The 15,387-nt window shown below is 35.2% G+C and overlaps 1 protein-coding gene across 13 annotated transcripts in view; it reads right to left on the bottom strand.

The window, feature by feature from the left end:
• The window catches only part of LOC119653569 (probable phospholipid-transporting ATPase IA), a 174,690-nt gene that overhangs the window by 4,771 nt on the left and 154,532 nt on the right, over positions 1-15,387 (bottom strand). For 6 of the 13 annotated variants that reach the window (XM_038058294.1, XM_038058286.1, XM_038058288.1 and 3 more), the window contains 2 exons: positions 15,258-15,362; positions 3,702-3,793 (listed from right to left, as the gene is read on the bottom strand). The exons of 1 other annotated variant lie outside the window; for it this stretch is intronic. In XM_038058294.1, the coding sequence (XP_037914222.1) occupies positions 3,702-3,793; positions 15,258-15,362 (197 nt within the window). 6 more of the 13 variants (XR_005249721.1, XR_005249722.1, XM_038058287.1 and 3 more) reach the window with 6 other exon arrangements.

Below are 15,387 nucleotides of genomic sequence, written 5' to 3'. Positions count from 1 at the left end.
AGTGTTTAGGAATTGTCTAAAAACCGCCTTAAGTTCTCCCTTAATCAAAATTGAAATAATATAGGCTATACTATAAAGCATACTACCGTGCAAATTTACTGCAATCTAAAACTTCGAATGTTAGTATCACACTAAAGTGAACACAATCAAGCTAGGAACAACTACGACTTGCTTTTCCTAAAACTTTAATACTTTTGTATGCAATTCCGAAACGTGAAAATTAATTAAAGCTTTTGTATTGTTCGTTTTTTCTAATCCAGTCTTCTCCGTTTGTGAAGAATTTAGAAAGCTTTTAAGATGAAAAATATTTTAGAAAAAATATAGACCAGATTTCGAAATTAAAATCATTTTTGGTAGTAGTTTGCATGTTCCTGGTACAGTTGTCTGTATAACTATTTATGATAAATAATGCACATATCTAATAAACCCCCCTCTCCTGCTTTTTGCCAGCAGTTATGAGGGTCCGTTGACCAATACGAGCATTCATCGCGAGTTCAGACAAAAAAATGGGAAGTTCGTCATCACTTCTTTATTTCTCAATATTTTTACATCAAATTTTAATCAGCTTCAAAGTATTCTCAATGAACCATAACATACTGCTGCCAGCGATCCTTCCATTCCACAAACCAGTTTTTAAATTCACTTATAAAGATGTTTTTTAATGTCTTCCAGCGATTTTGGTTTTACCCCATTCACAGTGACAAAGCGCTTTGATTTCATGTAGTTAGATAGGATGGTGAATAATCGGTGTCATACCGTTTTTACTCAAAAACATGCCTGAAATCAACGCTTTCTTTACTCGTCGGTGAGAAGGCGAGGGACAAATTTCGCTGCAACCCTTCTCACGTTCAAATCTTCGAAAAAAATCCCCTGAGTTGAACCCCATGATATTTCAGGCATCCCACAGAGCTAATCAATGGTTCGGCAATGATCTTCAGCAAGAAATTCTCCCCACCATAACCCATATTCTGTTTCTTTTGGGTTCACCCGTACACCATGTTTTTCATTTTTAAAAAAAGTTTGAAAAGCACAAGCCAACATTTCCCAACAATTTGCACCAAGCAGCTAATGACGGAGGTTCTGATTACTAAAAACGATTTTAAAAGTTCAACTGTGTAAACTAAACAAGTATTGCTTCCCTTCATTCTCACTCCATTCAAATTTAATACAGACCGTTTCCGCGACAGCCGGGTCCAGTCCGGAGGATTATTTGACCTTCACCAAGAAAAGCGTTAGATCATCAGGCTACTACAGGCTTGACTCAGATGCAGACTTAACATCATCGGAAGGAAAACAAATTATAATTGGTAGGAATCAAGTGAAAGAACGGACGAAAACATTATGAAGTTCTCAGGGATATTTGCTTGAACCCGTCACCGGGCGAAGCATACTACCTCTCGTTTGCTTTCATACTGTCCAATATTACACGATACAGAACTGTGTGTATATATATAGCAAATCAGTAAAACAGGAGGCATATCAGAAAAAACTAGCAAGAATAGAAAATTATGTCGTAGTAATTTTTTGTCGAATGTTGTTGTGATGAATCATGTCGTCTAATTCAAATAGACCGCTATTAGGCCACGGAAGAAAAGGCCACCATCCATAGTTAGTTCGGCCTGTCAGTTACGTCTGAACAGTCCACAGTTGACCGACGACCAGAACGTGGGTGACATCGCCTATCGATTCAGATTGTTCAGGCGGCCAATGTTTGAATGAAAAATGATTTGGTGAACCATGTGCAGAGATAATGATGTCTCCACGCAATTACAATGCATAGTCGGTATAACATCTTCAATCTTATTTGTAAGTATCTTGCACATGAAATGGCTGATTTGGCAATCAAGTAAACTTAGTTGTGATTTAGCTGTATCAAACCACCACCAGTTGGCGCTTTTGGTGTCGGATAATGAAGTATAAATACTTTTACCTGTAATCAAGGAGTCATTTCAGTTTTGACCATCGTTGTGATAACAGTGAATAGAAAAGGAAAGAGCCAAGAACGTATACTTTCTCTGAATGAGTTCAAACTCGGTCATAAAGCAGCGGAGGCGACCAAGAACATTAACAGCGCATTTGGAGCTGATAACGGTAAGCGAACGAACCACACAGCGGTGATTCGAAAAATTCCGGTCAGGCGACGTAAACCTTCAAAGTGAGCCACGTGGACATGCAGGACCATCAATTGACAATGACGAGCTGCGTTTGCTAGTCAAATCTGACATACGTCAGTCTGTGAGAGACATTGCAGAGAAACTGGGCGTACACTGTTCGACTGTTTCCCGGCAACTGCAACAACTTGGAAAGGTGGAAAAGGTCGACAAATGGTTCCGCATGCACTTAAGGAACAAAACATGGCGCTTCGAATGGAAATTTGCAGTTCTTTACTGACCCGCAACATAAGCGATCCCTTTTGGCACAGAATAGTGACATGTGATGAAAAGTGAATATTTTACGACAATCGTCGCCGATCACCACAATGGCTAGACACTGATGAGCCGAAACCGAGCCTCCATCCCAAGAAGGTAATGGTGACTGTTTGGTGGTATACAGCTGGAGTTATCCACTATCCTTTTTTTGGCACCTGGAAAAAGGATAAATGCACAGAAATATTGTGCCCAACTCGAGGAAATGCACCAAAAAGTGAATATTCAACGGCTGAGATTGGTCAACAGAGATGGTGTGATACTCCTTCACGACAATGCACGACCTCATGTATCCAGAACAACGGTTCAAAAGTTGAACGAATTGCAGTATGAGACTCTGCCTTATCCACCATATTCACCGGACCTTTTGCCAATCGACTACCACTTTTTTAAGCATTTGGATCATTTTTTGGCGAAAAAACAATTTAGGAACGAAGAGGCTGTCAAAATTGCCTTCGACGAATTTATCAACATCCGACAGTTAGACTTCTACGAAACTGGCATACATGCTCTTGAATCTCGCTGGGAGAAGTGGTTTGAGTCGACTGGCACCTATTTTGATTAAATAAATAAATTTTTGTAAGCTTTACAGTCGTTTCAAATTTTAGTACCAAAACGATCATTTCATTTGCAACAACCTGACACAATCTTGGCATAGAGAGGATTCCTTGGGAAGATATAAATTACCATAAATTTTTTTCCTAGAAATAACTTAAACTGTTCTAAAGTTAAGTTAAACATGCGGATGTAGAATCCACTCAAAAAAAAAATGTTATTAATTAATTGATGGACCTAATACTAAGGAATTAATGAAAACATAATTAGCAAACGAATAGTTCACGATCAACGAATCATGTCTGCAAGGAACTATGGCAGTCTGAATAAATCGTGCTCTATCAACTAAGAAATTATAGTCTATATGGCTGACTGATTTCCGCTTGGAAGTTTCCTCTCTTCCGTCTCCATGCAGTTGGGTTTAGTATTAAAATGAAAAATTTATGAGAAAATTATGGCGGAATGATCAGTATTTGAACCTGAAAACAGATGGATATATTCACATAACAAACAGAAATGTAGAAGGTCTATACAGACTTTTATATACTAGGCTATGTTCTCTAAGTTGTTGCAAACATGGTCAGAATAACACTCTGTTAGTATTTGAACTTCTTTGTAAATGGAATGAGTGAACTTTGGTAGTTTTATAAATATTTGTTCCAAAATAGAAAAACCAACTGAATCAATCAAAATCAATCTTAACAAAAATCAAATACTCACGCGACAACTCAAGCTCCGTATCTATTCTGGTGTTTGCTCGTCGACTAAATACACTACGGACATTTCTCAGAAGTCTCGCAGTTTCAGTTAATCTGTAATTTGGATTTGCAAAGCGATTTTGTTCTTGTGTTCTACATACATATATAGCTTGTTTGTGAATTGGGTTATTGTTTACTTACAGTCATTTTATACATAAGTTTGAAAGTGACTTTTGATTCTTTTGATTTTTGTTTTATGAACATAACAGATAAAAATATACCGAAGAAGAAAATAATACTGATAACGAACATAACAAGGGATATGGAGTTAGTGGTATATGTAAAGAAACCGATGAGGAGGTTAGAACAAAAAAATCAGGAACAACATTTATTTTTACACTTTTCTTGCATTGCTTTTTGGTGATATTTAGTTAAGAACAATATTTTAATTGAATCGTAGCTATAATAGTAATATTTTCCGCTGGTAATTGCGGAATAGACGACACCAATAAAATAAAAAGAAATAAACTGCACTGCCGTTACAGTTTCCATTTATGTGTACAAGCATGCAGGAAATTCAGGTTAACAAAGAGAAAGAAGAAAAATAGCAAATGAGTAACCTTTGTCTTTTATTAAATCTACTGAGATTAGCAAAGCTAAAAGGAAGCCATAAAATTACAATAACCTTTCATTCCATAGAAAAACACAACACCAAGTATATATTAATTCACTTCAAATATCCTCTTCAGATGCTTGTATTGGTTTTTGCTTGGTATTCGGCCCCTACGAGAGGCACCCTCAGCTGATGTATAGAATGACGCCTTTGCTTCGATTACTGAGTGATAAGAAGAAACATATATATCAGTCAGGGACAGAAAGACAGCTTAGCCGAAACCCTTACATCGTTCCTTCAGTAAAACTTGTCCCACAACCAGAAACATTACCTTAAAAAAGGCTGATCAAATGGCAATAAAATGTGCACAATTCGTATGGCGGATGGGACGAACGTGTTGGTTGCGTGGCGACCTGTTCATCACGTGGCTTTGGCTTCGGATCCCGATCGTCAAGGATGTTTCTGAGTTTCTTTGTACTGTGCTGTACGCTATCATTTGCGTATAAGCATTAAGTGTGATGAAAATGAAACAGAGGAACATTTTTTTCGCAAAATGAGCTTATGTGAATTCCCTATACCCCACAAAGGGGTGAACAAGAGACACACAATTCGTAGAAGCTCACTTGCACCGAAAAGAAAGATGAAATCATAAAGAGTGAATTATATTCTCTTGTGAATAAAATCATCGATGATTCATCCACCGTAATAGTAAAATTGTAATTGATTCTCTTCTGATTCCCCCTTATATGTTATATTGTACACATGGTTGCTATAAACCCCTTCGGGGTCATATAAATCAACCACAGCTACGCACCATTGCAATCGGTTCTCCTAAAATGTCATTCAGCTCCCCAAGCCTTTAGGAGAAGCTTGCATTGTCCCTCCAATATTTCACGACTGAGTCGTCGGCCGACTTAAAACAGTGCATTCTATTGCATGGTATAAGATGCAAAAGAATCTTCATCCTTTCTCAATGTGTGACCTATCTACTGCCAATTCCGCCTTGTTATTTGCGTCCACTAATATCTGGCCTATATTCAGACATAGTTCTTCGACACGAGTCGCTGAAACGACACTTTGAGTAGAAGGTGCAGTTACTCTCCACTTCCCATATGTCAGCACAGCAGGAGGATATTAACGCGTCGAACGACCTCACTGGTAGAAGAAACAGTACATAAACAAAATCGCTGCTCACGATGTTTAACAAAAGTTGACATTTTTCAGTACCATAAAATTAATTATACGCTCAACTGTTTCATAAATTGACGTAAGCATCGCATGGACGCAACAGTTAAAGCCAAATCGACCTGATCCTTACTACAAAAATGAGCTGAATATGAGAACTCTTTGCCGAGCGAACGGGAGTACACATCCTTTTACAAATACATAAAACACACATGTCGCATTAAAATGTATGCGTCATAAATAACAACAGTATTTTCCTACTCAATGTGGAGAAACTAAATGAAGACTCGAAATAAGCTCCGACACTGAAAAAAGTGTGGAAAGAATAACTTAAACTTGATCATAGAAAACATCTGACAAAGAGAAGAACACTAGTTTAACAACGCATCATCAGAAAGACACTAGTTCAGCAACTCATAGTTGTTACTGGTCAACTTCCGCCTGGGAGTTATAGAGACGAAAATGTTGGAGTAGTGGCACAACTCAATATTATCAAGCTAAACATTTAAAACTAAAACAGCGACGGTTTGATAGATTAGATTGTGATTTGAAAACCAAACCTACACCTGTGAGAAGGGAATAAACCCAATCCAGATGAACTGACCCCGCTTCTGAAGGGAAAAAGGCTAAAGAAGAATATGATGAATATGTTTTTGGAAATCACGCATAGTCACATTTCAGTACTAAACCCAAAAACAGCAGAATTTGTGGAACAATTCTCTGTAGACGGAGCTACCAAATTATCTGCAAAATCTGGATAGACGAGCAATTTTCACAACGCTGGTCTCGTTGATAAAGGGTGAAATGTCAAATGCAGGTCAGTACTTTTCAAAAGTTACACTTTAATGGAAGAACTGAAGAAAAAAGGTAATCTTGCCTTACTTTATTCAACCCGTCTTTAAAATATACACAGCTGATACGACATGCAAACAACGTGATCTTTAAGACGGAGCGCTTTTCTGAAACCGACGGTAGCACGCCATATCATAAAAGAAGCGACTCTTAAGAACTGAAGCGGAAACTAAGAACTGATTGGAAACTTTCTTCTGCAATTGTTTTTGCTACTTTATAAAGTTGATTTAATATTGTTTGATACTGTTATATATAATTTTCTGCATATTTTACCAGCTTTTTAGTGGCATATTATATCTTTTTAAGATGTTTTCTGGGACACATGAAGTTTGCGGCTATAATTTACATATGCTGCAAGTTAAAATTTTTACTGCAAAGTTACTCAATAGAAGATAATTTGATCATTATGTACATGAAGTACATTGAAATATCGAGAGAGACGGGTTCAAAGGTTATAGTTGTATGTCGTTGAAACGTCCAAACTTTATAAAAACGACCGAAAAGACAGTGCTGATTTCCAACAATTTTGATCAATTTTGAGTAATAAACGTTTGTGCAGATTCGATAATTGCATATAATGATAATGCCCTGCCGCCCAATTTGGAAAGCTAGAACAGTTCAATATCGCTGGGCAATAGTCAATGGTTGACGTCCAGCGAAAAAAGAAATGTCGGTAGAAAAATAGAACATTTGCACTTTAAAGTCAAACAGAAGCGGGTTGCACATTCTTCTTCTAATAACCGTTTCACAAGCGCCATAATAAGATATGCATTACGGAAACGGCCATGACGGGTTCAAAGGTTTATCGCATTATTAGAAGAATGGATTACCTGGAATAGAAAAACATTTCAGGTAATCTAACCTGACAGTCCTCAATGCCCGCCCAATAACTAGATTTTCTAAAATAATAATTGTTCGAAGCAAACCACCAAAACTACTAATCATGGTTCTCGATTTAAATCATATCGAAAATTTATGGGACGAATTGGAGTGACTGCGTCAAAATATATTAATGCCGACGAACGTTTTTCTCTTTACAGTGAAATTTAGAATTCGAAACTGTATTCGTTACTTCAAAAACGTATGCGAATCAAATACGTGATAACGTCATTGATGCTAACCAGTGTACATCGAAGAATTAACAATAATAAATTTTCCATTCAAATGTACGAACATTTTTGAAGTTATTCTTTATAAAAGTAATTTTTAAAAACCTTTTAAATATACAGTGTTATAGTATATATAATATTGAACAATATTAAATTTACTTTTTGAAATAGCAAATCCAACGACAAGAAAAAAATTGCAATCAATCATCCGCCATCATAATTCGTTCTCAAATAAAAATACGTGCAGGCTCATTCTGCAGTTACCTAACTTGCTCTAGCAGAAATTTATTGGTAACACTCGTTACACTGTTATTACAGTAAATGTAAATAATAATGAACGAAGCAAAACAATGATTTATTGAGAGGCTTCCCATAGAAGGGAGATTAATCAGGCCAATCAAAAAGAAAAGGATCTTAGAATCTAAATTCACTAGCATGAATCACAGTCGTAGCAAGGGAAAGCTGCTCAGTAAAATTTATGAGCATGAATTTGCACCTACAAAGAAGAACAAAGATGAGTAAGAAATATTGTGAAACTTCCTATCAAAGCTAAGAGGTGAATACTGATACCAAAGTGAAGTTCAACGAGAAAAAATAGTGAACATTTTATAAAATCCCTCAAATAGGCTCTGATCACTTTAAAAAGGAAAGCTTGAACCGTGAGGAGTGAACACTACACTTCTACACTAGGAAAGCTTAGTCGGGTAAAACGAACCAGGGTATGGAACGCATTTCTCTATGTAAAAAAGGTATAAAAGTATTGCTAGCAAAAAACAAGCAGCATTCCAACTTTATTGGGGGTAGGGTTCATCAGCCACATTTATGTGTCCATTATAGAGGATTCCAGCCGACATTTTCAGCACCTCTAGGACTTCCTAAGGAGCCTGCATTCCTCTACTGAAGGCAAATATTGGTTTTAGATAGTTGCATTTCCACATTTTGGATAACATGATGAAAAGACGCTGTTAGTATGTTGAATGATGTCTAGTTCGTTTCCAGTCCCGGTAGAGCAATGTTCGTTCGGCACTATTGAGAACCTTGGCTTCATTAGCATTTATTTTCAGTCCAACTCTCATTGTCTTCTAATCCAAAGCTACAACCATTGTTCAAGAAAAGCAGCAAAGAGACAAATTACAATCAATACGAATAAACCACGTACCAGATGGAAAACAGTGATGTAAAAAGTAGTTGACAACAAGTAGCAGAAACCCCATAGAAAGACTATGACGAGGCCATATGATCTAACTAGGATAGGAGTATGGTCAGAAAGTTGATTGAAATGAAAGATTCATAAGACTTTTCCTCAGATCTATGCATGAGAACTACAAGACTTCTATAATCTCGAAAATGTCATATATTTAAAATTAGCAAATTATAACAATGTTTAAAGCGATTTTAAGAACACAGTATGAAGGCATTTTATCAGGCAAATGGAACAAACAGATTTTTATGCTAATTTAAGATTTTTAGAAGCAAAAAATAAATTGAAATGTTTGAGGAGTGAGAAGGCGAACTTCGATTTTAACTAAGAAATACTAATGCATTATATCATGTGACAAAATTTATAGCATTAGCTTCTATGAATATAAAGAATAGAAATCGCCAACAAAATATGTTTTTGGACTTCTAACAATTACAAGCTGTTGCAGTGATTGCTATTTCTGTAATATTTCAATATTATAGTGTAGCGTATATTCCCTTTGAGCGCAAGTGAGTTAACTCTTTTACATGCTTAGCATATTATCCATACCGACATGTGCTCTCTACCCTACCATGTGATTCGTTTAGAAAAAGTGCAATTGACCCAAAATCTTGGAACAAGATGCATCGTTCCCAAGTGGAAAATATGAAATTTTAGAAAAAATCATTGGAATGCCCATTTGGAAACGATGAATGTCAATGTTTTTCTACTGATTGCACAAAAGCTGAGTGATTCAATAATGCAATTTGTTAAGTTACTTACACCGAATTAGGGCTCCCAATGCATGCATCGTACTGAGGAGAATCGTTTTTAAAATATTCATTTTTAATTGCTGTCTTTCAAATATGTTTTTCTGTTATTATTTTCTATTTCATATAATTTGATTCACGTTTCATATTAAAAGACAAATGCACTTTGATGCGCGATTTCTATGTATTCAGAACACATACTTATCAAAAATCAAAGAAGAAGGTTTGACCTATTGAAAATTTCGAGTAGACATTTCAATAGAAAATAAGGTCGTATGGTAATTTAGTAAGTTAACGTAGACACTTTTTCATGCAAGAAAGAAAGAAGGTAAAATTTCGATTTTTATCACAGATTGGAAATATTTCATTTTAGGAAGTAAATGGACGATGAGGTGCGAATACTGTTCTTAATTAAATTACAGTTTTAAATCGGGAAATCGATTAGCGTGCATAAAAGTAAAAGGGCAAACCAAAACTCTATAGATAAATAAAATGAATTTTCAGTATAGAATGGGTAGAAACACCTTAGCATCGTCGTTGAAAACATCACACTCTCCAAACATAATTTCCTCTTAAACAACAATAGTAGTTTATTCATATCATATTTCAACAACAATAAAAGTTTTATATACTAGATCATCACATGCAAAGGTTATACTGCAAATGGATTGTCATTTACACAGAATTGACAAGATAATTGATGAATACTTGCTTACTCCTGCATTTGCTTGGAATCGTTTATATTTAAACATGTAATGTAAATTAGGTGATTGCTTCAGATTGAGCAAAATAGATTATTATTTCTAATGTTAACTTTGAAATACACTTAGAAAATATGTTATATGGATAAAGTTTTCAAAGGGATTAAATTATGTTAATTGTCCAACGTGTTAGACAACAATAATACTGAGCTAATGCCAATTATATTGTGTAAAGTGAATTGCTAGAGTTTCTGCTTAAAAACAAAAATAATCAGATAAACTGAGCAATGTATTATTTTTCAATATCTTCTAATCTGAAAAATTATGAAAACCTATCAAATCGCAATTCAATATGAATATAAATACTCCTGCCTAAAATTGAAAATTCCATGGAAAAATGCTTTTTGAATGTGTCACGTCCGCGTTAACGGAAAGTTTGAGGAAAAATGAGGAAAATAGTATAAACTGCTCATTCTGTGCTTATTGTATGCTCTATTTTATAGTGAGAAAGTTAAGTTTCGATTTCTAGTTCATTCCATACTAATAACGAACGTTAGCAAAAACATATTCAAAAAAAATTAAAACTGTTTAGGAAGTGTCATTTCATATTCTCATTGCACATATAAACTCCGTAATATTTATTCGATTGTGTCCTGTATTTTATTTAAGCATTCCAATCCGCCAATTTATCTTGCATGTGGAAGTGGGCTTGGATTTATTGCTACAGCGTTGCGCTATAGGTATGAAGGTTTTGTAATTATGAAATTACCTCCCTAGGATAGGCATGTGAATGAATTGGTATGTTCTTACGTACAATAAAAGAAATGATAGACGTACATATAAATTCCTTCTAAGGCAGCTAAATCGCATGATCTCATATTAACATTAAAACAAGTGGCTTCTCATTTGCTTGCAAGAATTTTTTTATTATGCGTGTTGTATGTACATACATATTTCGAGAGCGCTCTGCGACAGCTTTTAGCTGTTTTATTTAGCAGCTAAGCACTGACTGTACTAGTTAAGTAATTATGAAAAGAGTAAGTAACTGCAAACTAACATTTTTAGGTACGCCGGAGCATAGACTAACTGTTTTTACAATCAATACTCGATAGATGTAATAATTAGACTTTATTAACTTTAATGAATGAGTTTAAATTAATTAAAAACTGCACCGCGTGATAACCGACTATCCAAACGTTAGAGGCAGAAGAGAATCATCTCCCTTCATGTGTTTCTTTCTGCCCCTAACTCATGGCACACTTTCCTCGCTAGTCCTCCACTCCCGTGACGAGCTCTACAAAGTGGAAAGTTCCGCGCTATCTATTTGTTCGCATTCGCAACATTCGAAATAAATTTCGAATGCTTCGAATCCTGCCGCGCCACACATATATGCATGATAACAAATTTCTTGTAAGAAAAAGAGAAGCTACTTGTTTTGATATTAAACAGGAGGATCAGATGATATCTACTTTAGGCATGAATCAAATGAATCTGATGCAAAAACAAATTCATGGATATTCATTATTCTAGAAAGTTTTCTAAACAAATCCCAAACAAATCCCCATATAGACTACGCGACGCGGCGTTGCACTTGCACTAGCGCGGCAGCCGATTGCAAACAACTGCATGTTTTGACATTTTAGCACGTGGATATAAGCCAAAACTGAAAAATCGTAACAGTCAACTGAATTCATTATAATAAATGACACGCGACACTGCAAAATATCCTCTACCATCCAACTCAGCCGCGTCGCGTTGCTTGGCTGAATGTCGCCAATGTGTATTGCTGCCTGCAAAACCATATAAAGATATTTTGACAAGCAGTGCAGTTTGTGGGCGTGCCGCGTAGCGTAGATGGGGTCGTACCTTTAGTGCAGCTTGTGGCCGCATCGCGTAGCGTAGATGTGGTTGCACTTTTAAGGTACGATTTTTAAGCTAAAAATTGGAAATTGGATCGACATTTTCTGCATGAAATGAGCCTAGGTTAAGAGTTTTCAACATACTAAGGTTATATTGATCTCATTCTGGAGAATCAGGTTACACGACAGTATTGTAGGTTTCTTCATAGGGCTGAGACGCATTGGTACAACTTGTTGGCTAAATACTTTGTCCGCGGGTAATCTGGCTCTTCAATGGCTGAAGAACCTTTCAAAAATGAAAGGATACATTTCACCAAATAAATTAAGAAGACAGAAAAAAAAGAAATATGTAACGTTTTTAATCCGTGTCCGAATGGCTCAGCGCTAGACTGTCGCACAGAAGGTCATGGTTCGAATCCCATTGGTGGAAGTGGGATTTGTATCATTACGGGATATCGGATATCGACGAGCACTCACCAAACCTCATACGGTAAGTTAATTTCCATTGCAGTTGCAGCGAAAATTAAGAGATATCCAGAAAGCAAGGTTGATTCCCAAACGTGAACGGCAATAGGACATAGAATTACTATAATGCAAACTGAAGAATAGAATAACTTGAAGCAGACGATATAAGGGTTTAGCTTAGAGTATTTGTGTCATCAATGACATCAGGATTAATATAATCAACAGTACAACAACACGATGGTGACTTACAATTGATCACCACACGTTGCGGTGATATGCAATTTCGAACGTAGCATTTCATGCACAGGTGTCATTATAAATAAACAAAGAATACTTTCGCAAGGCATACTAGCCATGGTTGACCAACAATGAAAATTCCAATTTCGAATATTGCACAACCAAAAAATTGTAAAAATGATATTATGCGTCCATAGCATTATTTTTAAAATTTGCTTGGAAAAACAACAATGTAATCCAAAAAATTAGTTAAGGTAACGGAATTACAAAACACTCATACCTGTAGCGCCTAGCTTTTGGTCTTTGGCGAGTTATTACATGTATATAAATAAATTCATTTCTCTGTATGCATATTAATTTTAGGAATAGAAATGATTCATAGTGATATGTAGGAAAATATGAGCAAAAAGCAACCGTGACAGATCTACGCATATTGGAAAACTTTAGCTCGTTCCACACCGTGAATGAAGAAATACCCCTACAGTTAGTAATTGTTTTATCTTTGCTTTTGAAAAATTTAAAGCATTATTCCCACCGCTTTTTTAACAAAGTTTTTATTACTTAAGAATTAATACTTTATGGAAAATGTATTCGAATCGTTGAAGAGCTAAAAGACGTCTATAATACTTAAAGAATACTTGGATTTAGTCAAATGCAAAAATCTGATTTAGAGAAAAATCTACTAAATCAACTACACTAAGCTAATATACTACAACTAAATTGGAAGTAAAATTTGATTTGGAAGTGCATTTTTCGTAGTGCGCTTGCGTTACTCGATCGGACCTTTTCTCTAACTAAAATGATTTTGTACATTTCTAATGTTAACTTATTGATATTTGCCAGCATTTGTGAATGCAATTGTGCGTGCGGCTAATGCAACTTCTTCGGAGGCCAATCTTTGAAACCGTAATAGAAGTTTCCACACTTAAATGTGGCTACAATCATAATAGAAATCAAAATCATATTTATGAATTCCTATTAAATGAATATAGTACACTAACATATTTTTTGAAAATAGATAAAATATTTATTTCCATATAGCCCACATCGACCTTTACAATAAAAAATGGAACCAAATACAAAATGCATTACATTCTGAAACAGACTTAAAACAAAATTTAAGCGTTTTAACTTTTTCTATTCTATACGAAAGCGATATGCAATTAATGGAATATAGCAGTTCAACCACACTCAGTCGGTACAAACTTCCTATGTGACGATTTCCAGAAAGAGATTTGTTTTATATATATTTTGAAAAGTAAATATGTTTACTCATTTTTCTCGAAACCACATTTTCTCAACTGGTGGTAAGTACAACTAAAATTCTATTGAGCTGATTGGACTGAAATATTTGCACGTTATTCCTACATCAATAGTTCTAGTCTAAACCACGATAATGTATTTTGGTTTTTGTTTCTTCTTTTTATTAATATTTAATAAGGCATTTTAATCGTGGTTCAAACGATAGAGGCCAGATTGAATTTTTGATTCGAGATCACTGTAACAGGAGATGTGCTTTCAACCAGTCAACAATCTTTTTTAGAGGAGTCCACTTTGGCCGAAAAAAAAACAAATGAAACGATTACCAAATTAATTGACTACAAAATTTTTTATCATAATTCCGGACCCCAACAACAACTTACAAAAATATTCTACTCCAGAAAAAAATCTAAAGAAAGATTGAAATTTCGAGCGTCACATAGGAAAACCACCTTAACCTGAAATATTGTTGAGATTTTAGAAATTCAAATTATTTTTATTAAGCTTTTTACCCGCGTAAATTGATATTATTTAATCGTGACTTACTTTAAAACAATCGATTGATATTCGAAATTTTTAGCTTTGGAATCATTATACTTGCTATATTCATTATTAAAAAAAGAATGAGAATAATATGCAATCTTTCCTTTTTTCGTAAAGGACGCTGTGGGATTCACCTGTTATGAGAATGTTGGAAATTCAATTAACATCTATATAAATAAACCCTACCCTGGAAGAATACAATTTCAACATATGTTGATGTGCTTACTAATTAGCATATAATAAATTCATTTGAAACATGTTAACTTCATATATGATGCGATTATTGTCGCAACTATAAAGGATTGTCTATTTGTTTGAACTAACATAATTTTCCCTTCATTTGCCCAGCCAAGATAATTCCCTCACTAAAATTAAAAAAACTTAAAAAGAAACATAAACAATTGTAGCTGCGTAATTTGCTTAACTCAGAATATATATCTATGTATTGATAATAGTCTCACATAGCTACCACTGTAGATAATACTTTTAGTAGTTTTATATTAATATAAAATATAGTTTTCAATCACAGCCATTATATGCGTAAGTTGCATGCACTTTTATTTACAATCTAAATTTCCCCTCCAAAAAATATACGAAACAAATATGCATGTGAAATTCCTTGTTACTACGGAGAACCCCAGTGGGCATTGGAGATTTTTTTAAACTAATATTTAAATTTCATATGACCCTACATTAGGCGCTCATACTTGAGAAACGCTGAGGACTGTAGAGTTCCAATCTACAGTCTTTATGGTAAACATGAAAAGGTTTTGCTGTTTTCACGTTTTTGTCCTGACGACTTACATATGATGCGTAGCTACTGTTGCCATCGAAGTCGGTGTTGTCCATGCAGGTACCGGTCCTATGCTGTTCAAACCACGCCACGATATTCCAACTGGCTCGCCACTTCTGAAGAGATGAGTAAAGGAAATTT

This window comes from Hermetia illucens, chromosome 4 (assembly GCF_905115235.1).
Source record: "Hermetia illucens chromosome 4, iHerIll2.2.curated.20191125, whole genome shotgun sequence".
Lineage (NCBI taxonomy): Eukaryota > Metazoa > Arthropoda > Insecta > Diptera > Stratiomyidae > Hermetia > Hermetia illucens.
This window is presented reverse-complemented; position numbering and strand designations above follow the sequence as displayed.